Below are 26,887 nucleotides of genomic sequence, written 5' to 3' on the forward strand. Positions count from 1 at the left end.
ATTGTGGCATCTGTGTGGATCGAGCTGAGGACAAAATATCATTCTTATCCCTATACTTGAAGGCAAGCAGCTCTCCATTGCGTACAGCCCCTGACTGCCCCTTTTGGAACTTTTGGTTGACCAATGGTTGTGGAAACCCCTGACAGTTTTTACAAATGATCCCACAAGCTCCTATGTTGTGTTCAACCAGACTTTTAAATAGGGGTATACTGGTGTAATAATTGTCCACATACAGATTGTAGCGTTTTTGTAAAAATGGACTTATCAGCTCCCAAACAATTTTTCCAAATGTCCCCAGATTAGTAGGGCATCCTGGTGGGTTTAGTTGGCTATCTTTCCCCTCATATATGCGAAAAGCGGATGTGTATCCGGTTGTACTTTCGCACATTTTATAGAGCTTTATTCTGAACCTTGCCCTCTTAGATGGGATAAATTGCTTGAGGTGCAGTCTTCCTTTGAATTTTAGAAGGGTCTCATCTATAGAAATGTTTTGTGTTGGGGTGGCTGATGAATTGGGATGTGTATAAATTTGTTTGCACGACAATATGCTCTAGCAAGCTGTCTGTAGAAAAATTAATTGGTACAAAATCTTCCACCTCCACATTTATACCAGGAATGGCGATGAAATCAGGGCTGAATGGAGCAGCCGAATCCGAAGCCTCCCATCTGGGAAATGCTATATCAAGTGGCAAATCCCCTTGTACACTGGCATGCTCAAATTCACTAGTAGCAGGGACAGCGTTTGTACTGGGCAGTGTTCCCTGATTTGGAGACTTTTCTCCAGTAGCGCTATTTGCCTCTATTGTTGCACTGGTCCTTGTGTTTGAGGATGGACCAGAATCACTGCTCATTTCTGAGCTCTCACTGTTGCCGCTACTAAAGCCCTCAAAATCCACATCTCCATCTGATATTGCACTTTCATCACTGTCAGAACATAACAGGGCATACGCCTCCTCTGCAGTATAAGTCTGAGGGGCCATTTTATTTTTATCATATTTTTTGACGAGGCTAACTGACGAGACTAACTGACAAGAGTAATTGATGGCTAACCCTAACCCTAGGCTAACTCTAACCCTAGGCGAACCCTAAGGCTAACCCTAACCCTAACGCTAACCCTAGGCTAACCCTAACCCTAGGCGAACCCTAACCGTAGGCAAACCCTAACCCTAGGCAAACCCTAACCCTAACCCTGGGCTAACCCTAACCCTGGGCTAACCCTAACCCTAGGCAAACCCTAACCCTGGGCTAACCCTAACCCTGAGCTAACCCTAACCTAACCTTAACCCTGGGCTAACCCTAACCCTGAGATAACCTTAACCCTGAGCTAACCCTAACCCTGAGCTAGCCCTAATCCTAACTTTAGCCTAACTCTAACTTTCTTTTTCAGTTTTTTTGTTCTTTCACAGTGGCAAGATCACTGACTGACACAGCTCTTGTCAGCAGCGCTTTTCACACTGTTTCTCCGCTGATCTCTCACTGACAGGAGATCTGAGGAGAAACACTGTATTTATCAGGCAGATCGCCCAGGAAAGTTTGTTGCTACAACAAACCTTCCTAGTGATCGCTCTGATTGCCTGGCATGACGCTGACATCATCGAGACCTGAACCAATCAGGTTTTGATGAGGTCAGGGGTCACAGCCAGCATTCTGCACCGGGATCCCCTGCGTGATACAGGTATGTGGGGGTCCCAACTACCGCAGAACCGGCTGTCACTATCTTTTAAATGCTGCGATTGCTATGGATCGCGGCATCTCAAAGATAGGACTGGGTTAACATCATGGGGACTTGATCCAATCAGGTCCCCATGATGTCACTTGTCAGAGCTGTTGCTCTGCACTGGAACCGTAGCGCTTGCAGGACCCTGGGCGTCCTGAGCGCTGCGGGACCACTGACCATTTATAAACGTCTGCGCTGCACTGAGCCCAGGCAGAACAGATGTTTATGTACAGTGGGTGGTCGGGAACCGGTTAAAATGTCTTTTTTAAGCTGATACATTAAGATTTTCCTTCACTCACACTAAGGGGCCTAGGCCAGTCCCTGAATAACAATCCTATAGCATTATCCCTCCTTCACCAAACTTTACAACTGGCACAATGCAGGTAATGATCTCCTGGCATTCTCCAAACCCAGACTCGTTCACCAGGCTGTCAGATACAGATAGAGAAAAGTGATTTTTCCACTGCTCAAGAATCCAGTTGCAGTGTGCTTTTATATAACTTCATTCAAACCCTTGGCATTGTGCTTGGTGATGGAATAGCGTCAGTGACTTTTATTTATTTATTTTACTCGTTTATATAGGGCTTTACAGATATCATTATCACTGTCCCCATTGGGACTCACAATATAAATTTCCTATCAGTATGTCTTTGGAGTGTGGGAGGAAACAGATATACCCAGAGGAAACCCATGCAAACACGGGGAGAACATACAGACTCCTTGTAGATGTTGTCTTTGGTAGGATTTGAACCCAGGATCCTAGAGCCGCAAAGCAACAATGGTAACCACTGAGCCACTGTGCTGCTTGTGTTTCAGCACTCGGCATCTCTGCTTTATAACTTTGCGATGTCTGCACTTCATGACTGAGTTGCTGCGTTTCCTAAATGCTTCCACTTTTCAAAATCACTTAACAGTTGAGTGTGAAATGTTTAGCATGGAAGAAGTTTCCTAATGTTACATGTAACGTACCACACTTAAATTCAGTGAGCTTTCTGGAATGAAATGTTTGTATTTGGATTTTATATACATGTGATAATAGGACTGAAAAACCTGACTTCATTCAATGCTTAAGGCTATGTTCACACATTGCTTTTTGCTGCTGTTTTATGCAAATTAGAAGCTGCTTTTTACAGTAATAGCAAAAGCTATAAAATTTCAGAAATCTCATGCACACGGGTGTGCTTTTTCCTGACTGAAGTAGAAAACTGCTGCGTTTTTGAAAACTGCAGATTGTCAATTATTTCAACATTTTTGCAGCGTTTTTTCACCCATAGAAAGCAATGAGTAAGTAATTAGTTTTTGCAGTGTTTTTGGTGAAAAATATGCAGATACAGCAGGATGTGAAACCCATTTATTTTTTAGCCTGTCAGTTAATATTGGTACAGTTTAATTCAATTACTGATATGTGTAAAAATAAACAATGCTTGACCAACTCAATGCCCTACCAATGTGTGAAAGTAAACAATGCCCTACCAACTCAATGGCCTACAAATGTGTTAAGTAAACAATGCCCTGACCAATTCAACTTCTCCCCTGTTTTTACATTTGCAATTGTTTATTTTTTCATGAAATCATGTAACTTTAGGGTGGAAGCAAAGTTGAACTTTTTGACCCTGAAAAACTCAGCAAAAAATGCAGCAAGAAAAGCAGCAAAAAGACATCAAAACCTGCATCTTGGCTGCAAGAGATCAAGTTTTGGCTGCAGAAAAAAAAGCAGCAAAAAAACAACATGTCAACCTGGCCTAAAATTTTTTTCTGGTTTTGAAAAATCTCTCTTCCTATTGCAGTTTGTTTAAAAAAACAAAACAAAAACCAATTGTACCTTATTCACTCTCCCCGGGTCCAGTGCTAAGTCTTTGCTGCTCCTCCTAGTGTTATTGTCTGAAGTGCTGATGTCAGAGTCACTGAGACCTCTTGTCAACAGCGCTGCAAAAAATAACAGACATTTGGAGAAGCAGTGGAGACTGAGTGCTGGACCCAGTGATAACTAATAAAGTACAGCTTTGGTTGTGCTGCGGATTTTTCCGCAATGATAATCCGCAGCGGAAATTTCCACAGCATGTGCACACCACATGTGGATAATCATTGGGATACATCCTAGACCTCTTAACAAGTGAAATGCCGCTGTGGAAACGCATTAAATCTGCATCGTGGGCACTCAGCCTAAATAAGGTCTCAATTCCTAGGTAAAAACTGTGCTCAGTGAAGATAGATTATTAGATTACTGAGATAGGAGATGATAGTTGCTGCTAATAAGAGATTCTGAGGACAATTCATCAAAGCTTTTATGCTCAAAAACTGTCGTAAAAAGTTTGAATTTGAAAAATAGCTAAATTTTTGCATAATTTGGAGTTTCGCAAAAATGTTGGGACTTTTGACATTTTTTCACCAGTTTCTTCAAATAGGTGAGTTGACTATTTACCATGTAAATAAGTAATTGGAAAAAATCTCTTACTGGTACTTTAATTCATTGTACTTTCATTAGCAGAATTACTGCTGTAACTGACGCTGAAAAGAAAAATATATTTTTTTACATAGCTAGATGAACCGTGTGTGATACAATTTTTACGTCTCTCTTGCAATTGTGTTTTAGACTACAGTTTTACACTTACAGTACTTAGTTTTTGGTACTAAGCAAGTTCAACCACTAGGCTATGTGCACACGATGCGGATTTAATGCGTTTTCGCTGCGAAAACGCATTAAAATCGCTTGTAATAGGTCTGCCATGTACTGCAATGCAAATCCGCATGTGCTGTGCACATCATGCGGAAATTTCCGCTGCGGATTCGCATTGCGGTAAAAACCGCAGCAAGACCAATTCTAGTGCGATTCCGCTGCGAAATCGCCGCCATTGACTTGCATTGGACCGCATAAGATCCGCATGACTACACGTAGTCATGCGGATCTTATGTGATTTAATGCGTGGATGGTACCCGGGTCTGGAGAAGAGGACACTCTCATCCGACCCAGGTACCATCGTACCTACAAGTTAAAAAAGAATTATAAAGTTAAAAATAAAAAAAAATAATCATACTCACCTCTCCGGCGCCCCCGGTCTCCTCCCGGTGTCCTCCCGGCGACGATGCGCTCTCCTCGGCTCCCAGCAGTGATCTGCAAGGACCCTTGGTGACGTCATTTAGTCAGCTGATGGTCACGTGACCATCACCTGACCGCTGACGTCATGGAAGGTCCTTTTACATTACCGGTACCCGCCACGGAGCCAGCAGCAAAACGCTCAGGAAAAATCTGGAGCATTTCTGCATCGTGGGCACATAGCCTTACTCTTAGAATTATGGTCCTGGATTGAGACAGCGATATGCCAGCCTGGGGTCCATGACTGAGCAGAGTTTGGCAGAGCACCTGCTTCCCACTGAGAGTCTGCGCTGTAGCTTCTAGTCTATGAGAACCTCGTTACAAGAAATGCTGTTATAAAAACGAGTGTCTGTGAGTGAGAATCTTCAGGTGACCTGGTCTATTTGGAATAGAGAGAAGTAGTAAAAATGTACTGTTTTTGCTCTTATTAGGCCTATCACATCCTTAGATGGGATTCCAATCACAGCTGCCTTTTGAACAGACTGCTAATGCTTATTGCCGTTGACGTATGGCAGTCTCTTGTTTACCTATAGAGCATTTATTAGAGACTGGTAAAAAATTATATTGTAAGGAAGCTGTCCCCCCCCAATGTATCAATTAACCAGCTCTGCAGCTAATAGTACTGCATTTTAGGAAGTAAAAGGCCTAATATACAGTATTAGGCAATGCACCTCCAAACCAAAATTAAGCGATGCATGTACGAGCATGTAGTATTAGCTTATTATGTTGCTTTCTAATTGAGAATGGAGAACTTTTCGAAAGAATAAAGCAAGCATGCACTATTATATATATGCACCTTGTAAAATACCTGATATATCATACACAAGTTTATTAGGTGATTGTGGATTTTCCAGTTTTTTTTTTTAAATATGTTAATATTTTTATATATTCTTTTTTTTCTTCTTTTTTTAGGTAATTGGCATGTTCCTGAGAAGCATTGTCATCTGTAAATTAGTTTTTACTAGCTCATGGCTTGCACAGAGCTGTCCTCCTCCATGTAGTTGTTTTAATGGAGTCCAGGTTTTCTGTTCCGGTGACAGAATTATACAAATTCCTACTGATATTCCAGTCAATGTCACGCACCTCATGTTTTTGGATACAAAAATATCTTTTTTGAATGATTTGTCTTTCACACAGTACCATTCTTTGAAAAAATTACTCTTTGTCAGCAATGCTATCCATTTAATACAAGAGAATGCATTTAATGGACTACCCCACCTCACCGATTTGGAGATATCAGCCAACCCACTGACTATGATAAAACCTGGATCATTTAATGCGCTGAACGAACTCCAAAAACTCACTATCACACACAATTCAATCAAGGATCTCCCATGGAATCTCCTGAAAAGTACAACAAAATTAGAAGTTCTTGCATTACAAGGAAATAACATCTCACAAATCTGCGCCAGTTTATTTAGTCAGTTGAAAAATCTTCGTGAACTGAACCTTGGTGCTAATGAAATTACCACTCTACATGCTGATTCATTCAGTCAACTGCAAAATCTCAGTGTTCTCAAACTAAACAACAACAACATAAGTCAAATTAAACCCGGAATCTTTGACAAGCTGAGGAACCTTACTGAACTGTCACTGGATGGAAATAGGATCAGTCGGATATATAGGTACACCTTTGAAAAATTGACATCCTTGAAAAAGCTCAGTCTTGTTAAGAACTCTATTAAAGAATTACATGTTGATGTTTTTTCCACACTCATTAATCTTAGATGGCTTGCCATAGAAGGAAACCAAATTACTACACTCCCTGATGGGATTTTTGCTGGACTACACAATTTAGCCAACTTGTTACTGGGTGGAAATCAACTGGAAACTATTCCAAAGGGAATTTTCTCAAACTTAGAAAATTTAGAAACATTAGTTTTGTCTTATAACAAAATTGTAAATTTGGAAGATGGTACTTTCGATGGTCTCACATCACTCACTCACCTTTACCTGGACAATAACAATGTTACAGTTATTGATGGAAACATTTTTAAGACTCTAACTAGTCTATTAGTTATTAGCCTTCATCACAACTCACTAACAATGCTCCCAGAAGGCATATTTGATACCTTATATAGCCTGATATCTTTAATTCTTCACAATAATCCTTGGTGGTGCGACTGTTTATTTTCTCAGTTTCTTATCTGGATCAAAGAAAACAGAGATATGACTCAAATTTCTGAAATCATTTGCAATGGACCAGAACACCTCCAGGGAAAATCAATTAATGACTTAAAAAATCGAGAATTGGAGTGCCATGCTATCAATAATGTTCCACAAAACTCATCACTTAGGATACAGGAGACTGCCTTTATTAATGGTCCTGGCACTGAGGGGAGCATCTGCAAGAGTTACTCAATCAGTAATGGTAGTTTTATTATTAGCTGTGAATTGATGGTGTGTTCAAGCATCGCTGTACAAGTATCTACGATGGAAGAATCCTTTACTAGAACATCCAATCACATATATAGTAAAGGAGATTCTCAATGTGGAACAACAAACCTAAAATTCACCATCACAATCACATAATCTTCAGAATATTACATTTTAGTTCATGTTTATTTCAAGCAAAATTCTATTCATCTCATAGTATCCATAAGAAATCCAGGGGATGTGCCAAAAATCCCTATTTTCCTCTTTATCCCTAATTCTGTTTATCTCATAGTATCCATATAAAATCCAGGTCATATATAGTAATCAGAAAATATTACAAAACTCCAGCTATAAAAATGTAGGACACATTTCTGTAACATAATTTAAAAGGGAGCTGTCAGAACGATCCCCTCCCCTCCAAGTAGTGTATATGATCATTTTGCTCTCAGAAAGTTAATGTCATCCCCATCTTTACTTTTAGAATCTGTTTCACCCTGACTTAAAAAATACAATTTTAATTTATATGCAAAATACATTTAAGTGCTCTTGTTGTGACTAGAGCACTTTCCAAGCCTTTGCCATCCCAGATCTATCTCTCACCCAGATCCATCTTCATCTGCATGTCTGATGGCTCACTATTAGTGGTGAGCAAACGTGCTCGTATAAGGGGTTAACTGTACATGCTCAGGTGCTTACCGAGTATCTTCGGCGTGCTCGTATATTATGTTTGAGTCCCTGAGTCTGCATGATTTGCAGCTGTTAGACAGCCTCAACACAAGCAGGTATTGCCTGTTTGTTAGGGAATCCTCACATGTATTGAGGCTGTCTAACAGCTATAAATCATGCAGACACAGGGACTCAAACATAATATACGAGCACGCTGAAGATACTCAGTTAGGACTCGAGCATGCTCGGTTAACCCCTTATACGAGAACGTTTGTTCAACACTACTCACTGTCTTTCAAAAATCAATGTTACCATATAAACGGTTTAAGGGTGGATCGTTCAGACCGATTCCCTATACAGATGTGTTTAAAGAGCAAAAGCTAACAATGTGGGTCGTATGTATTACTGACAAAAATATTAGGCTAAGTCCATCACATATTAAGTGTATATAGTCCAGTCTTGAAGAAACCTGAGTACACCCTTTCTGACTTAAATGTTTTTAAGTATCAGGATATAACAAGAAATAACATCTGGTACTTGAATAGACTTAAAATTAGGTAAATACAACCTCCGATGAACAACAAAACAATGCAAATTACACCGTGTCATTATTTAATAAAAACTAGGCCAAAATACAGAAGCAGTATGTTAAAAATCAAGTACACCACATGAATCCTGAGCTTGTAAAACCATCTTTAGCAGCAATAGCTTGAAGTAATCATTTTCTGTATGACTTTATCAGTCTGTCACATCATCCCAGAGGAATTTTGTCCACTTTACTTTACATTGTTTAAGTTCATTGAGGTTTATGGACAATTGTTTATGCACAGCGGTCTTAAATGAGTTGTCCACTACTAGCACAAACCCTTCCCAATCTGAATGTTTGCCCCCGTTAAAATAAAAACTCTTCCACTCATCTCCAGTGCCGATGCCTTTCCAGCGGTGTCGGCACTTGCATTCCTAGGTCCCATGGGCCGTTGTTACGTCATGTGAGCCCTGTGCCCAATCAGCACTAGTGTCACTGTCCTCACCTTTGGACGTGTAAGTAATCAAGAGTAGGTGAGCAGCCAGTCATCTGAGGTCGGAGAGAATGATCCAGCGCTGATTTGGCGCAGGGCTTGTGTGACATAACAATCTCACATCAGCCCGGGAACGCGAGTACTGACACCGCTGCAACGGCACTGTCATGGAAGGTGAGTATAAGTGTTTTTATTTTAACAGGGACAAACATTAAGATTAAGAAGGGGTTGTCCTAGTACTGGACCCTTTAAGGTCCCATCATAACATTTCAATTAGTTGAAGTCTGGATTTTGACTGGGCCATTCAACACCTTACTTCATTTCTTTTTAGCCCTTCTGATGTAGATTTGATGGTGTACTTGGAATCATAGTCCCATCAGTTTTGACCAAGCTTTAGCTTTTGGATAGATGGTCTCACATTTGGTTTTAGAATATTTTGTTATACAGTGTAATTCATGTTTGATTCAATGATTCCAAATCATCAACTATCCTCCACTGTGATTGAAAGTTGGTATGAGGTGTTTGTGATGAGATATACTATGTTTGGTTTTCACCAAATGTGTTGCAGGGCATTATGACCAAACATCTCCACTTTGCTCTTGACTGTCCAAAGGACATTCTTCCAGAAACCTTGGGTTTTGTTCAGATGCAATATTGCAAAATGTAGCCATGCAGCTATGTTCTAAGAAGAGGCTTTCTGCTGATAAAAATTCCAACCAAGCCATACTTGGTGTTATTCTAATTGTATTGTCATGAACTTGAAATTTTAACATGCTGAGGTCTTTAGTGTCTGAGCTGAAAGTCTTGGGTATTTTACAATTTCTCTGAAAGTTGTACGTACTGACCTTGGGGTGAAATTGCTGGAATGTTTACTCTTGGGAAGATTGTCAACTGTTTTGAATGTTTTCCACCTGTGAATAATCTTCCTGGAAGTAGAATGATGGACTCCAAATAGTTTGGAAAATAGCCTTATAACCCTTCCTAGATGGATATTCAGCAACAATTTCTTCTATGGGATCAATGCTGATGACCGGAGGATATGTATGAGTTACACATACTCCCAGCCAGCGGAGTATGTATAACTCATACATATCCTCCGGTCATCAGCATTGATCCCATAGAAGAAATTGTTGCTGAATATCTCTGCATGTGTCACAGCTGTCAAACAGCTGTGACACTTGCAGGCGTGGTGACATTAAAAAAAATGCAAATGCACATGCTCGCTGAGTGCGTTAATATAACACGCTCGATCATCACTAGTTATGTGCAATAACAGTTGTTTTTTTTTTTTGTGATTGCTTTTATTTCTACTGTAATCAGGTCCATAGGCTGACCATAGAAAGGAAATTACATGTTACAGTATGTAATGTTAAACAATAAACATCTAAGTTTGGGCTCTTGTAATAATATTGTTAAAAAAATATAATCTATGCCTTCTATTCTCCTAAAAAATACAATCAACACTTGCGTCTGATACTTTTACATGGTAAAATATAATCAATCATGATATTTTCTAGCTCTAAAATAGTTGATAAATTATATTCAGAATTTGAATAGTACAGTTACTTTAAGGTCTTACTATAATTAAATAATTTAAACTGTGCACGTAAGGCAACTTCCTCACAGTATTAATGTTGACCGCATTGATTACACTTCCAGGAAGTCCACTTTGGGTGGGTCAGACTTGGATGTGTAATACAGAACGCTGTTGTAAAACATCTGTTACCAGTAATATGTGAAATCACAACACAGACATACATATGAAGGCGTATATGTTGCATTTTTTAAAATGACCAATAATACCACATACAAGGGACAAATACCACCACACTATGACCAGATCACATATCACCACATAGTGACCGAATAATGCCACATACAAGGGACAAATACTGCCACACTGTGACCAGATCACATATTACCACCACATAGTAACCAAATAATACCACATACAAGGGACAAATACCGCCACACAATGATCAGATCTCATATTACCACCACATAGTGACCGAATACTATAATACTAATCATTAATAAAAAAAACAGAATACTAATATTACCATAAGTACCATTATACACAGGATCTCTGTACATAGTATACAGTGTATAGTGTCAGTGTACAGGTAAGACACTGACTCACCAGTGATGTTTCTAATTGAAGTCCTTCATCTTTGCTTTTCCTCTTCATCCAGCACAGACCGCCATCACTTCTTCCAGTCAGGACTGGCCTCTGCATAAAATAACGCAGTTATCTAGAGCACCGCTTCCAGAGCACCTTCCCAAATGTTTCCACAACTTCTACGCTATACCAGATGAAGAAAAAAAGTGACATAGTGTCACCCTGAACAGTAACAGGGCCCCCCCCCCCTGAAAACAGTACCCTCAAAAATAAAAACCCTCACAGCTGTAATAATATCCATAATTAGGCCCCTACAGTAATAATGTCCTACATCTTGTCCCCATGTCTCCATTATGCCCCCATTTCTCCATCCTGCCCCCATTGTCTCCATCCTGCCCCCAATGTCTCCATCCTGCCCCCATTGCCTGAATCCTGACCCCAATGTCTCCTATTCTGCCCCCAATGACTCCTATTCTGTCCCCATGTCTCCATTCTGCCAGCAATGTCTCCCATTCTGACTCCATGTTTCCATTCTGCCCCCAGTGTCTCCCATTCTTCCCCATGTCTCCATTCTACCCCATGTACCCTATTCTGCCCCTTGTCTCCTATTTTGCCCCATGTCTCCTATTATGCCCCCATGTCTCTATTCTGCCCCATGTCTCCATTCTGCCCCCATGTCTCCTATTCTGCCCCCATGTTTCCATTCTGCCCCAATATCTCCCATTCTTCCACCATGTCTCCCATTCTGACATCATGTTTCCATTCTGCCCCCATGTTTCCATTCTGCCCCCATAGTCTCCCATTCTGCCCCCATGTTTCACATTCTGTCCCAATGTCTCCCATTCTGCCCCTCATGTCTCCTCATCCTGTCCCTCACGTTTCCATTCTGTCCATCATGTCTCTCCGTCCTGTCCCCCATGTCTCCATTCTGCCCCCATGTCTCCATCCTGCCCTCCATGTCTCCTTTCTGCCACCATGTCTCCATTCTTCCCCCATTCTGCCCCATGTCTCCCATTCAGCCCCCATGTTTCCATTCTGCCCCATGTCTCCCATTCTGCCCCCAAAGTCTCCCATTCTGCCCTCATGTCTCTCCATCCTGTCCTCCATGTTTCCATTCTACCCCTCATGTCTCTCCATCCTGTCCTACATGTTTACATTCTGCCTCCATGTTTCCCATTCTGCCCCCCATGTCTCCATCCTGCCCTCCATGTCTCCATTCTGGCCCCCCCATGTCTCCCATTCTGCCCCCATGTCTCCCATTCTGCCCCCAAAAAGTCCCCCATTATGCCCCCAATGTCTCTCCATTCTGCCCCAATGTTTCACCTTCTGCCCCCATGTTTCACCTTCTGCCCCCAATGTCTCCCATTCTGCCCCCAATGTCTCCCATCCTGCCCCCATGTTGCGGCTTTAAAAATTAAAAAAAAAGTTTAAAAAGAAAAAGTTTTTTTCTTACCTTGCGGCGCTCCAGCAGTGCCCGGCTCTCCCATCACCAGAAACACGATCGCTGGCGCATGATAGTGACGTCATACACCAGTGATGTGTGCACTGACGTCAGCTACCGGCCTGTGATTGGCCAGCTGCTGTTAACTATTGCCGTGAGGGAATCTTCCCGCACGGCAATAGATTTAAAGTGAACTGGAATCCGAGGATGCACGTTCACTGAGCAGCCAGAATCCTGCCGACCGGGCCCCCTCTGCTCACCGGACCCCATACGCCAGTAAGGACAGTAATGGACTGATGGCGGCCTTGTACACACAAATAGGGAAACACCCATTAATTTATGAGAGGATGGGGAAAAGCTGTAAAGGACATAACTCTGTGACTAGCCATCCTAGTCACCTTGTCCTCAGCTGGCATTTTAAACTATGTTTGCTGTGAAAAGATTCAGAGTTATGCCACTCTCACATGTTCAGTATTTGAAAGCCAAAACCAGGAGTGGGTGATAAATACAGAAGCGGTGATGTGTTTCTTTTATACTTTTCCTCTGATTATTCCACTCCTGGTTTTGGCTTACACATACTGAGGTAAAATACTGATCAAATACTGAACGTGTGAACGTGGCCTTAAACATACTTGTCTGCAGAATCAGCATGAATCAGCTGACAGGTTCCTTTTAAATTTTAATATATTACTGCTACTCACTTCTTATACATATAAAACTCAAAGTACTTGTGAAAAACTTAAAACAAGATTAACTATACTTGCTTATGCCATCTTCAAAGTGTACACCACACCACTTATTTTTGCAATGCATACAATGTTGGGAAGGTAAGGGGGAAAAAGGTTATGAAAGTGCGTCGCAGTGGGCATTTAGATGTCTCTTTCTCCACTAATGTCAGGACTAACGTCCCAACACTCGTTTCGCTGGACTTCTGGGTGGTCTTCCCTGAAATAAGCTGGGAATCCAGTGAAACGTGAGTAGGGACATCAGTCCTGACTTTAGTGGAGGGAGAGACATTTACATGACCGCTGCAAAGCAATTTTCAGGGCAGCTGCGGCTTGTCAGATAGGGACAGTCGGTTTTATTATCAGCAGCTGTGCTCGCACCACGTGCGTAGCAGCTCACCTTGTGATCGCCATATGCCAGCTCCATGGCAGTCACAGATAATTCAATAACTATGCAGTGGCTTTGCGAAATTATTCACTCTCTTGGCATTTTTTGTGTTTTGCTACCTCACAACCTGACCTTTCACAGTTTTTGCATCAGTTCATGTAAAGAACATGCCTACCACTGTGAAGATTGGGTTTTCTTTTTATTGTGAAGCAAGCAACAAATAGAGCAAAATAACTGAAAACTAGTCACCCCCCCTAAAATCAGTACTTTGTAGAGCCTTCTTTTTGTTAATTACAGCTGCAAGTCACTTTGGATAAGTCTCTATCGCATGATCGGAAATGCAGAAGACTTCCGATCATGTGCAGTGCGCCTCTCTGAAGCCAACACGCGTACATTACACCCAGTTTCAGAGGCTCAGTGTAGTGAGGGAAAGAAGGTGTGCACATGTGCAAGGTTTGTGTAGCGCTGGCGATGATGCCGGCGCTTGTATGTCAAGTTATAATGCCCACAGGGGCGTGATAACGTGCTGAGTGGGCCGACTAATCTGGTGACACTAACGCCTCATCGACTAATCAAAGGCTTCATTTACATATCATAAACAGAGTTTAGAAATACTTTTTCTAAAGATCTGTTTGTGTGTAATGTAATACAGGGGACTGTTTGGCATGGGGGACCTGACAGGTTCCCTTTAAATAGTTGCAAATCAAACGTATGTGTAAAACAGCCAAGATGGTTGTCTATAAAATGATGGTAGTCTCACGATCTAAGCAGTAGTGGATGGTGAGATATGGAGCCTGGAAGTCAAAAGTTCAAAACATTGTTACCCTTTTGCTCATCAGTGTAATAACATAGTTGCAAAATCACAGGCTTGATTTAATCCATACTATTATAAGCATTGCCAATATATTTTTCAGAGCTGAAATTAGCTATTCATGTATATTGTATAACTATAAGGTCTTAACAACTTTTACTATAGCAAACAATGTTTTGGCATATACATCAGCTGTTAGATAGACTATGATATACTAATTATCTAACTAGCGGCTGATGTATTGTTGCCAGCTATAGTCATGGCCTGACTGTCACCTGTTAATATAGTTTCTGCTATAAGTGTTATGTTCTGCTACCAGAGCTAAGGAAAGAGAGATCTGTCCCTACGATAGAACTCAGCTTGATCCCTACGATGTAACAGGGAACCTGATCCTGCGATCAGACCTGCTAAAGTCCTCAGCTAGTCTGTACGGAGACCTATAGATGTGGGGAAGGAATCCCTACAAGTACTAGGGACTGGGAGCAAAATGGACACCTCCTAACAGAAATAGTAGCAGACAGACAAACAAACAAAATATATAGAACACAGAGGTCCGAAGACCAAGCAAACTAACAGAGTTAGATACTGAGCACAGGCTAGCTAAAGAGTAGTAATACAATGAAGTCCAGCAAAGCCAGAAGGGCGGAGCAGGACTAAATAGGCCAACAAGGTCATGTGACCAGCAATAGAAAAAACCTAAGAGCAAGGTTCTAACAGTACCCCCCCTTCTAAGAGGATCCTCCGGATCCCCTAGGACCAGGCTTATCAGGAAATCTCCTGTGAAACGCTCTGATAAGTCTGGACGCGGAAACATCATCCGACCTCACCCATGAGTTATCCTCGGGTCCGAAACCTTTCCAGGCCACGAGATACTGCAAACTACCTCTATACCGTCTAGAATTAAGGATGCGAGAAATTTCATATTCCCCGTCCTCCACCACCGGAGGAACAGAGGCAGAGGCGTCACAATCCGACACAACAGCTTTTTTCAACAGAGAGACATGAAACACCGGATTAATTCTCCAGGAGGTAGGAACCTCCAACCTAACAGCAGATTGGTTGACAACCTGAAGAACCTTAAAGGGCCCTACAAACTTGGGACCCAATTTCTTAGAAGGAATCCTCAACCGCAGATTCCTAGAGGACAACCAAACCATGTCACCAACAGCGAACAAAACCTCCTGTCGTTTCCTATCAAAGTAGTCTTTAGATTTTCTGTTAGCCTCCTGAAGATTACCACGCACATCCGTCCAAACTCTCTCCAAATGGCCGGAAAAATTCTCCTCCTCAGGCACGGCAGATACCAACTTGGAGAACGACCCAAACGACGGATGTCTCCCAGAACAACAAAAAAAAGGCGAACAACCAGCAGAAGAAGATGTATGATTGTTCAGAGCAAATTCAGCAAGTGGCAGAAACTCAGACCACCCCTCTTGATTGTCTGCCACAAAACAACGCAAGAACTGCTCAACATCCTGGTTTTTCCTTTCTGTCTGGCCATTAGATTCAGGATGATATCCGGATGAGAACGACAAATGAACTCCCAACCTGTCACAAAAGGCGCGCCAAAAACGAGCCACGAACTGAGGTCCCCTATCAGAAACAATGTCAGTAGGAACGCCATGAAGTCTGACAATTTCCTTGACAAAGGCCTTAGCGAGAGTCTTAGCGCAGGGTAGTTTGACGAAGGGAACCAAGTGACACATCTTGCTAAAACGATCCACGACCACCCAGATGACAGTAAAACCCTCAGAGGGGGGAAGGTCAGTTATAAAGTCCATAGCCAAATGTGTCCAAGGAGCACTGGGAACCTCCAGAGGGCAAAGTAACCCCGCAGAAGGAGTATGTGAGGACTTAGATCTAGCACATATAGTACATTGACGCACCCACTTAATGACTTCCTTCTGCCATCCAGGCCACCAAAAACTGTGACCCACCAGTCTCTTGGTCTCAGAGATTCGGGGATGACCTGCCAACCGAGATTCGTGACACTCAACAAACAAATCTCTCCTAAAGGTCCCAGGCACAAACAACCTCCCATGGGGAGTGTTAGATGGGGCATTCTCCTGTGCTTTAAGAATCTCATCTTCCAAAACGGAGTCCAAAGCAGCTATCACAACACCTTCTTGTAAAATGTTCTCCTCTTTCTCAGCACCGACTATGGGAGAAAAACTGCGAGACAAGGCATCCGCCTTAACATTCTTAGTACCTGGGATGTAAGTAACGGAAAAATTAAACCGCGAGAAAAACAGTGCCCACCTAGCCTGACGGACATTCAGGCGCTTGGCAGCATCAAGATATATTAGATTTTTATGATCCGTAAAAACCTGAACGGGAAATTCAGCACCTTCCAAGAGGTGGCGCCAGTGTTCAAATGCGAGTTTAATAGCCAATAATTCCCGATTACCAATATCGTAATTCAGTTCAGTCTCCGAAAATTTTTTTGAAAAAAAGGCACAGGGATGTACTCCATCCCCGTTATCCTGAGACAATACTGCGCCAACCCCCACAGAGGAAGCATCAACCTCAACCAAAAACGGCTTAGTCACATCAGGCTGCATAAGGATGGGAGCAGAGGTGAACCTCTCCTTGAGATACACAAAAGCTTCAATGGCCTCAGAAGTCCACTGAACCGCATCAGCACCTTTCCTGGTGAGATCGGTCAGAGGTTTGACAATAATAGAAAAATTTTTAATGAATTTTCTATAATAATTGGCGAAACCCAAAAACCTCTGTATCGATTTCAAACCAATAGGCCTAGGCCATTCCTGCACAGCTTGAACTTTCACCGGGTCCATCTCAAAACCTTCGCTGGAGATAATGTAGCCCAAAAAACTAATTCTCTGTACAGCGAACTCACATTTCTCCAGCTTAGCAAAAAGCGAATTGTCAATTAATAACTGTAATACTTCACGTACGCTCCGCCAATGAGACTCCAGATCCGGCGAATAAATCAAAATGTCATCCAAATACACAACCACATTTTTGCCAATCAAAGGTCTAAGGATGTCATTAATAAGATTCTGAAAAAATGCAGGAGCATTAGTAAGACCAAAAGGCATAACCAGATTCTCAAAATGACCCACAGGAGTGTTAAAAGCAGTTGACGCGCCCCCTGGGCCATGTTGTTAGGGATACCCGGAGCCGGATCAGATGGGGGTTGTAGTCTCCGAGTGGCTGTGACCCGGTCCGTGCCCAGGGTGTCAAACTCAGTGTGTGGCAGTCCTACAGATGTTATTAGAGTTCTTTGTGTCGACTACGCCACCCGTTGATTTGCGGTCAAAAGGCCGCCGCTGCAGCAGGGTCCGCTAAGGCTGTTGGTATGTGTGCAGCTTTGGTAGTATAACCCCCAACGGGAGGGGTATAGCCTCAGGGGGTCAGTCGTGGAGGATGGTGGTTGTGAAGGTGCAGCAAGGAGACTCAGAGGCATAAAATGCAGTTCCAGGGTTTTACTTACTGGTGTTGCTCGGGTCACTGTGTACAGCAGTGACCACCCAAGCCGTGCTGCGTCCACCAGGTCCTGGACTCGGTCAACTCCCGGGCAATTCTTGAGTATGGTCCTGAGCTCCTTTCTGACTCTCCCTTCTTCTGGCCGTTCCCACCAGGGATCCACTTTTGGCCGGCTCCCTCGGGTCTCTTGGTGGTCAAGCCTCCTCTGGGCTCCCTGACCCTATGCTCGGTATGCCTTTCTAGTGGATTTGGTGAGGGTCGTGGCAGATCCTGCCCACGACCTCCGGTTCCTGGCTAAGGTGTGCTGTAGCCTCTGCCAGCTTGGGATCCGGTACCCTTTTGCCGACCCTTCACCCTTTTGTCCTTATTTTGGGATCTTGGGGTCCCCTCTGCGCCTCTGGGTCTCTCTTCCTTCTCCTCTGCTCTGCTTCTCAGGCTCTCAGACAGACTGTCTGACTGGCTGACTGACAACTGACTGACAACTGACTGACCCTGATCTAAGATGGTGCCCACCTTATATACTCCCTCTATGTGTGAGCTCAGGTGACCAGCACCCAATGAGCTCCTAGCTTTACCCAGGCTGCTCCCCCTATCTGCCCCTACACTACTGGGATGTTCCACCCCCCTCCCACTCCAGCCAGGAACAGACACTGTCGTACCTGCACATTTCTCTAGTGGGAGTACCATCGGTCTGTTCCCCGGAAATGGGATGTGTCTAGTGCATGCAGCTAACTGAGCTCAATTCCACACTCCATCCTTACCCGGGAGTGGAATATCACACCTCTGGGTTGAGGTGCAATACCCCTGTAGCAGCCGAATCCTCAGGGTGCTACATTCCCCCCTGGTAAATCACAGCACGTCCTCGGGCTGTAAGATATAAAAAACATCCAAACATACAATTTTTTTTTTTTTTTCATAAACATAAACATAGAAAACATCATATAGATATCATCAGCAATAAACTTTTCATATATAACATTCTTGTTTCTGGTTCCTCCGGTCACGGTGCAACTTGTGACCGGGTAAAGTGCGACAGTCTCTCTTGGAAGAAAACAGTTTCCTATAAAACCGGTAGGGGGCGCCTTAAAAAGCGCAACTATATACAAAGGAAATATGGCCGCTCTCAGTCCTCGGCCAGGTATTAGGGAGGAATGACCGCTCTCAGTCCTCGGTCAGTGGGAATAGGGACACACGGGTTTCAGTTCAATCGGCTGGTCCCAACGGGGACTATATTTTAACTAGAACAGTTCTTATACCCTGACGGGTAACTATGTACAGTCTCTCTCTACCGTACTTCAACGACGGCGTCCTCCTGCTCCTTCTTTAGATTCTTCAGACCCGTCCGGGTCCTCTTGCTCCTCCTCACACCGCAGCTCCTCCTCCGTCAGGCGATGCACATGGAGGGCGTAGGGTCCTTTGGCACACTTGTGCCGGGTGAAGGTGACCTCGTCCCCTACGTACAGGTCACGACCTCTGTGTCCCTCCGGCAGATGGCTTTCAACGTCTCTGCGAGTTACAAAGACGTCGCCGGGGGTCTGATGGTCTCTGATAAAGCCCCATCCGTGCTGCATATTGAATTTTATCACAGTCCCGGTGGCACGGGGACCATGAGCTGCACGGGGTTTCCTCCTGGTCCGGCTCTTCTGCTCCGCGCTTCTTATCTGCATCTGCTGTTCCCGGACCCGCCTCTCTCTCCGCTCCCTCTCGAAGACTTCGAGCTGCTGGCGGCAGCACTCTGCACGCTCCGCTGCGGCCGCCCGAGTCTCTTGAGTGAACCCCATGAGGTCTTCTCCAGTGGGGTCCCACTCGAACTGTGCCTCCTCCAGCGGGGGCGAGGTCCTCTTTACGGGCTTCGGAGCCGGAATCAGGGGCTCGCACATGGGCCTTGCTCTCTGGAGTTCCAGCTGAATGTACTCCTGGGGCCATATGAAGACCTGCCCGTCCGGGCACGTATGCTGGGCAAATAGATTTTCACCCAGGTGCGGCACTCTAGATGTTGAGGGCGCGTTGATGGTAGCGGCGCCCGGGTTAACCAGGCCTTGCGACCAGGCCTGGGGCACCTTAAAGGCAAAGGGCACCGTAAGAACGGCGGCGCCCTGGGTTATTCGGCCCTGCGACCAGGCCGGTGGCTCCGCGGAGGTAGGGGGCGCTGTTGGAATTGCGGCGCCCGGGGGTACTAGGCCTTGCGACCAGGCCGGCGGTGTTTCCTGCTTTGCCGCGCTCAGGGTCGAAGCGCGTGACGTCACAGGGGTCGCGGCCGCGGCTTCCGGTTGAGGCCTAGTCTGCGGCGGTGACGATGCAGCGATGGGCACGGCAGGGGGAATTTCGGGCTCTGCGACGGGGAGCTGGGGCAGGCACGCGGTTTCCCGGCTCGGGGTAGAGACGTCCCCTTTACCTGCCTCCGTCCGTTCAGCTCCCTTCTCGGCGCCGTCTCCTGCCTTCATTCCTCCTGCGCCATCCTCAGAGGCGGTCTGTCTCCTCGTCTCGGGCGGCGTGCTCCGCTGACGGGTTCCGGTCTGCTGGGCCATCTCTCGGCTCCACTCCGCCAACGTCTCCCGCTGCACCCGGGCCATCCTCCGTGCGAGGCCCTCCAGCGCGGTCTGTGCACACTCCCGGTCTCGGGGGAGCTGTGCTAGGATCTCCAGCAGGCCTTCTGGAGTGGCGACCTGCAACAGGCTCCTGACCACTGGGTCGGTGCTGCCTGACTCTCCCTCCATCTCCGGGTAGGCTCTCTCTGGACTCTCTTCCAGACGTCTTGTCTCCGGGTGCGCTCTCTCCAGACTGCTCCAGGCGACACCCATCTTTGCTCTCTTGTTCTGTCTCTGCCCACATCGAGGGTGGTCCCGGGGCAACTTTGTGATTGTCAGTTCCAGGGGCAGTTCTCTTACGCTGATGGACACTTCCAGCATCACAGTCTCTGTTGGTGGGCGCGGTTTCCGCTTTTGGCGCCATTCTTCGACCTGGCCCACGATGGGAGGTGGCCTCTTGCCACCCTCTGGCACGCCCATAATGGCGTCCGCTCTTCCAAGGCGGGAAATCTTTGGAAATGGCGGGAATCGTCTCCCAGTGGCGGGAAACTCCATGGATGGCGGGAAAAAGCTGCAAATGGCGGACAACCGGCGGGAAACGACCTGTGATGGGGTCCGTTGGCGGGGACCCTCCGGAACCGGCGGGAGACTTCTTTTTAAGGTAACGGTGAACTTTTCTTCAGGCACGCAGTACCCGGTTGTTGCGGGCACGTTATCCTGCCGACTACGCCAAAGTTGACGCGCCCCCTGGGCCATGTTGTTAGGGATACCCGGAGCCGGATCAGATGGGGGTTGTAGTCTCCGAGTGGCTGTGACCCGGTCCGTGCCCAGGGTGTCAAACTCAGTGTGTGGCAGTCCTACAGATGTTATTAGAGTTCTTTGTGTCGACTACGCCACCCGTTGATTTGCGGTCAAAAGGCCGCCGCTGCAGCAGGGTCCGCTGAGGCTGTTGGTATGTGTGCAGCTTTGGTAGTATAACCCCCAACGGGAGGGGTATAGCCTCAGGGGGTCAGCCGTGGAGGATGGTGGTTGTGAAGGTGCAGCAAGGAGACTCAGAGGCATAAAATGCAGTTCCAGGGTTTTACTTACTGGTGTTGCTCGGGTCACTGTGTACAGCAGTGACCACCCAAGCCGTGCTGCGTCCACCAGGTCCTGGACTCGGTCAACTCCCGGGCAATTCTTGAGTATGGTCCTGAGCTCCTTTCTGACTCTCCCTTCTTCTGGCCGTTCCCACCAGGGATCCACTTTTGGCCGGCTCCCTCGGGTCTCTTGGTGGTCAAGCCTCCTCTGGGCTCCCTGACCCTATGCTCGGTATGCCTTTCTAGTGGATTTGGTGAGGGTCGTGGCAGATCCTGCCCACGACCTCCGGTTCCTGGCTAAGGTGTGCTGTAGCCTCTGCCAGCTTGGGATCCGGTACCCTTTTGCCGACCCTTCACCCTTTTGTCCTTATTTTGGGATCTTGGGGTCCCCTCTGCGCCTCTGGGTCTCTCTTCCTTCTCCTCTGCTCTGCTTCTCAGGCTCTCAGACAGACTGTCTGACTGGCTGACTGACAACTGACTGACAACTGACTGACCCTGATCTAAGATGGTGCCCACCTTATATACTCCCTCTATGTGTGAGCTCAGGTGACCAGCACCCAATGAGCTCCTAGCTTTACCCAGGCTGCTCCCCCTATCTGCCCCTACACTACTGGGATGTTCCACCCCCCTCCCACTCCAGCCAGGAACAGACACTGTCGTACCTGCACATTTCTCTAGTGGGAGTACCATCGGTCTGTTCCCCGGAAATGGGATGTGTCTAGTGCATGCAGCTAACTGAGCTCAATTCCACACTCCATCCTTACCCGGGAGTGGAATATCACACCTCTGGGTTGAGGTGCAATACCCCTGTAGCAGCCGAATCCTCAGGGTGCTACACAGTCTTCCATTCATCACCCTCCTTCATGCGCAACAGATTGTATGCCCCCCGAAGGTCAATTTTAGAGAACCACTTGGCCCCCACTAACTGGTTAAACAGATCAGGAATCAATGGCAGTGGGTAAGGATTGCGTACAGTAATTTTGTTAATCTCACGAAAATCCAGACAAGGACGTAAACCGCCGTCCCTTTTTTTTACAAAAAAAAATCCAACAGCCACAGGAGACTTGGAAGGCCTAATGTGACCGGCGGCCAAGCTTGTCTGTATGTATTCCTCCAAAGCCTTTCTCTCAGGAATAGTAAGATTAAATAAACGACTCTTAGGAAGAGTCGCTCCAGGGACAAATTCAATAGTACAATCATAGTCTCTATGGGGAGGCAAAACCTGCGATTCCTTCTCAGAAAAAACTCTCCAAAAATCCTGAATAGGAACAGGCAATTCCCCCCTATCCACAGCAGCAATACGCCCGTTACAACACTTGTCATAACATTTATGGGTCCAGGATTTAATTTCATTGGTAGACCAATCCAGTACAGGATTGTGCAATTTTAACCAGGGCAATCCCAACACCACCGGAGAAGGCAAGTTATTCAAAACTACCAAATCCAATTTCTCATGGTGAACACCATTAATAGTGAGAGGAAATTCACAGACCTTGAGAGTAACATTCTTCAAAGGGGAGCCATCAACAGAAACCACAGCAATGGGGGATGACAAAGGTTCGGGTTTTAAATTGAGTTTTTCCAAGAATCCCCCATCAATTACATTCAGAGTAGACCCACAATCGACAAACACCCGAAATTCCATTAATTTTTTCTGAGCAATAGTGGAAGCGGCTAAAAATACACCCTTGGAATTTAAACAGGCAATACGGGCATGACTGACCATTTTTTTTTCTTTCTTCATACGAAGCACACAGCTTTTAATGAAATGACCAGAATTTCCGCAATAGAAACACAAACCTTCAGAAAATCTGCGGTCCTTTTCTTGAGAGCGAGGTGCCATCGCTCCAATCTCCATCGGCTCTCCACTGTCAGTACACACATTCTCATGACCAGAAACTGACATAGCAGAGGATTTGCTCTCATTAACCCTTGCACGCAGTCTCCTATCCACCCGTATAGCTAATTGCATAGCCTGTTGCAAATCTTCAGGTGTGGGATAAGCAATTAGCAGGTCTTTAACCCTTTCACTAAGCCCAGCAAGAAACAGACTCCTCAGAGCAGAATCGTTCCACCCTATTTGAGTAGACCACCGACGGAAATGAGTACAATATTTTTCCACATTACCTGATCCCTGTCTCAAATGTCTCAACTCAGTCTCAGAAGATGAGACACGGTCAGGATCATCATATAATAGCCCCAAAGCAGAAAAAAAACTATCCACTGATCTAAAGCATGTATCACTAGGTTGCAAAGAAAAGGCCCACTCCTGAGGCTCTTTGCGCAAAAGTGACATTATGAACCCTATGCGCTGGGATTCATCCCCAGAGGACCTGGGTCTCAAACGAAAATACAATAAGCAAGCATTTTTAAATGAAAAAAATTCTTGGTGTTCACCAAAAAATAAATCAGGCAAACGTACCTTAGGCTCCAAGAAATGTGCTCCAGGACAGTTACTCACGTGCTGATGGAGCTCGGCCACCTCCAGAGAGAGTCCCTGCAGGCGTTTAGCCAAATCCAGAACCGACACCATGATGGAACAGAAAAATCTTTCCTTAGAGAATTTGCAAGCTGGACTTACTGTTATGTTCTGCTACCAGAGCTAAGGAAAGAGAGGAGATCTGTCCCTACGATAGAACTCAGCTTGATCCCTACGATGTAACAGGGAACCTGATCCTGCGATCAGACCTGCTAAAGTCCTCAGCTAGTCTGTACGGAGACCTATAGATGTGGGGAAGGAATCCCTACAAGTACTAGGGACTGGGAGCAAAATGGACACCTCCTAACAGAAATAGTAGCAGACAGACAAACAAACAAAATATATAGAACACAGAGGTCCGAAGACCAAGCAAACTAACAGAGTTAGATACTGAGCACAGGCTAGCTAAAGAGTAGTAATACAATGAAGTCCAGCAAAGCCAGAAGGGCGGAGCAGGACTAAATAGGCCAACAAGGTCATGTGACCAGCAATAGAAAAAACCTAAGAGCAAGGTTCTAACAATAAGGACCTATTGTTCTAAGTTATTGGGGACCTCAGCATTGGGTATCATTATGTCCTCTACCCCATAATAACACTAATATTCAGGGAAATTTTAACATAGGCAAACTACATTAGCATATATTAATAAAAGTTAGATTTTAAACACATACTTTTTTTGCTCTTATCCTTTGCTACATTGTAAGAATGGTGAAAAACTCATGTTGGTTATGTAAGATGACAACTGGTAAATTGACTTTCAGTTTTTTATCTATTCTAATTCTTTCAAAACTGGAAATTTACAGAGAAGGACAAAGTCTTGTAACATTGTAGGGCTTGAAAGGTGGGTACTTGTTATCCTGAATACATTATTTGCTCTGAACAGTGGATGAAAATTTAATGGCTCAAATCAAGAAGTTTCAATTGCTCACAAATTGTAGTTTTCTCAAAAGGAAACTGGAAAAGTGGAATTTCCCTTTGGTATTAATCATTAGAGAATTCTTTAGACTTCCTAATGAATATTTTCTTATCTGTGCCATTGCAAAATTTTCCTTGTCCGTTGCCAGTGATGTCTGTCATAACAACAAATGATGGCGGATGCTTTTCTTTAGACAATTTTGTACACAAGGAAATGTAGTGTCACGCAGAATTGTCCTTTTGTCACATTCATGGTTTATACAGTATATAAACCTTTAAAGTTGTACAGTCTTTGAAAGAAAAAAATTCTTCAGTCCAGCACTGCCAATAATCATTCCTTCCTTGAGCCTTACTTCTAGTTTCCCTTTCTTCAATTGCTGCCTGAGCTAAACCCAATAATTATCATATCTTTTTGGTAACCTTGAAATTACATCTTTAATGTTTAGTAAAAAAGACAAAAAAGACAATGAGTCTTCCTTAAAATGCACCTTAAATCCCAACTAAATCCTTATCCCGCTTAAAGGGAATCTGTCAGCCTGATCTCACCCCCCCACCCAAACTATTTATGTCCACATGTAGCTCTTTTCAGAAATCAGTGTTTAAATTGATATGCAAATGAGGCTATAGATACAAAGTCTCGGTCACTCCAGCTCTATTTCCCACCCAACTCCTCCTCCTCCTATTGACAGATGGCTCCTTTGCCTAAAGTCACAGAGCATAGAGGCTGTCAGTCTAGCAGGATGGGCTAGCGTTGGGCGGAGAATAGAGCTGGAGTGACCGAGGCTTCAGATGTATTAAAGCTCCTCAGTCTCATTTGCATATCAATCCAAATGCTGATTTCTCAGTAATGGAGGAATGAACTGGCCATGTAAAGGTATTGCTGGGCTAGTCTTTGAAGAGCTAGATGTGCATATAAATATTTTGGGGTGTGAAGGTGACAAATTCCCTTTAGTCTGTAGAAGAATTTAACTGCTAGGTCTAGGGGTTTGATGAAGTGAATCCTAATACCCCTGGTAATGTAGGGCTATTTAGGGGGTCAATCATGCAAACCCTGTGTCTTGTGACTTTTTCACCTCTATGGACTCCATGAGCATCCTATGGTTAGTGTGGCACCCCAGGGGTCTGGTTTCCCACAGTAATGTAATGTTATGTCTGAGAGCAGGTGGGAGGTCCTTTGGTCAGGGATCCTGTGCATGCCACACCTCCTGCCCAGTCTTGGGAGGGGAAGAACTTCCCCTATATAAACCCGGGGCTGAAGCAGGGTCAGTCAGTCAAGGAGAGTAGAGACAAGAAACAGTCACAGGAAGAAACAGCAGAAGCTCAGTGGGAGCAATACTACTAGAAGTCAGGGGCTGGCAGCTGCAGAGCTCGCCCTGACTGAGAAGCTTTCTTACCGGACCCGGCGTCCGAGGCTGTGGGGACTAACTCTTACCCAGCAGCAGAAGCCGACCGGCAGGGGATTTCAGGTCCTCAAGCCCAGAAACCCGAAGGCACGGTCACACGCGTGGGACCAGCGCCGCCATCGTGGAGCGGAAGCCATTAGAAGGCCCGAGTCACCGGCCATACGGGTGAGCACCACACGGTACACTCAGGGACGTGGGCTACTTATATCCGCTTCTAGCAAGGTAGCCAGAAGAGTACAGTCAGTTTGGGAGGCCTACAACTCCGCCTGGCCAGGGGAGATCCCATCTGCTCAAGGACTGACCAGGCCCCGTTCGCTAGCAAGTACTCCGGGAGGGTCTATCGTTGTTACCAGTAAAGACCCTGAATTACACCGCACCATCTCTGAGTGGTTCCTGCTACCCTCATCTTCCACGTCGGCTGCCCTGAGGCCATACCCCTCCCGTTGGGGGTTATACTATCACGCTGCACAATTCTACACCAGCCTCAGCGGTCTGCCCTGCAGCGGCAGCTCCATAGCTGCAAATCAACGGGTGGCGTAGTCGACACTCAAATAACATCTATCAAGACTGCCACACACTGAGTTGACTCCCTGGGCACGGACCGGGTCCCCGCCACTCGGAGACTACAACCCTCATCTGATCCGGTTCCGGGTAAGCCCCCGTGCGCGAGACGCTGC

The 26,887-nt window shown here is 45.2% G+C and overlaps 1 protein-coding gene across 1 annotated transcript in view; it reads left to right on the forward strand.

Moving 5' to 3' along the window:
* Positions 1-26,887, forward strand: part of LOC141257839 (uncharacterized) — a 75,869-nt gene that overhangs the window by 24,772 nt on the left and 24,210 nt on the right. Inside the window, exons 2-3 of the mRNA XM_073672851.1 lie at positions 5,724-7,342; positions 7,480-7,545. Of these exons, the coding sequence (XP_073528952.1) occupies positions 5,724-7,342; positions 7,480-7,545 (1,685 nt within the window). The remainder of the gene's footprint in view (positions 1-5,723; positions 7,343-7,479; positions 7,546-26,887) is intronic.

Source organism: Phyllobates terribilis, unplaced genomic scaffold (assembly GCF_046119375.1).
Source record: "Phyllobates terribilis strain yellow unplaced genomic scaffold, ASM4611937v1 Scaffold_3__8_contigs__length_932513732, whole genome shotgun sequence".
Taxonomy (NCBI): domain Eukaryota; kingdom Metazoa; phylum Chordata; class Amphibia; order Anura; family Dendrobatidae; genus Phyllobates; species Phyllobates terribilis.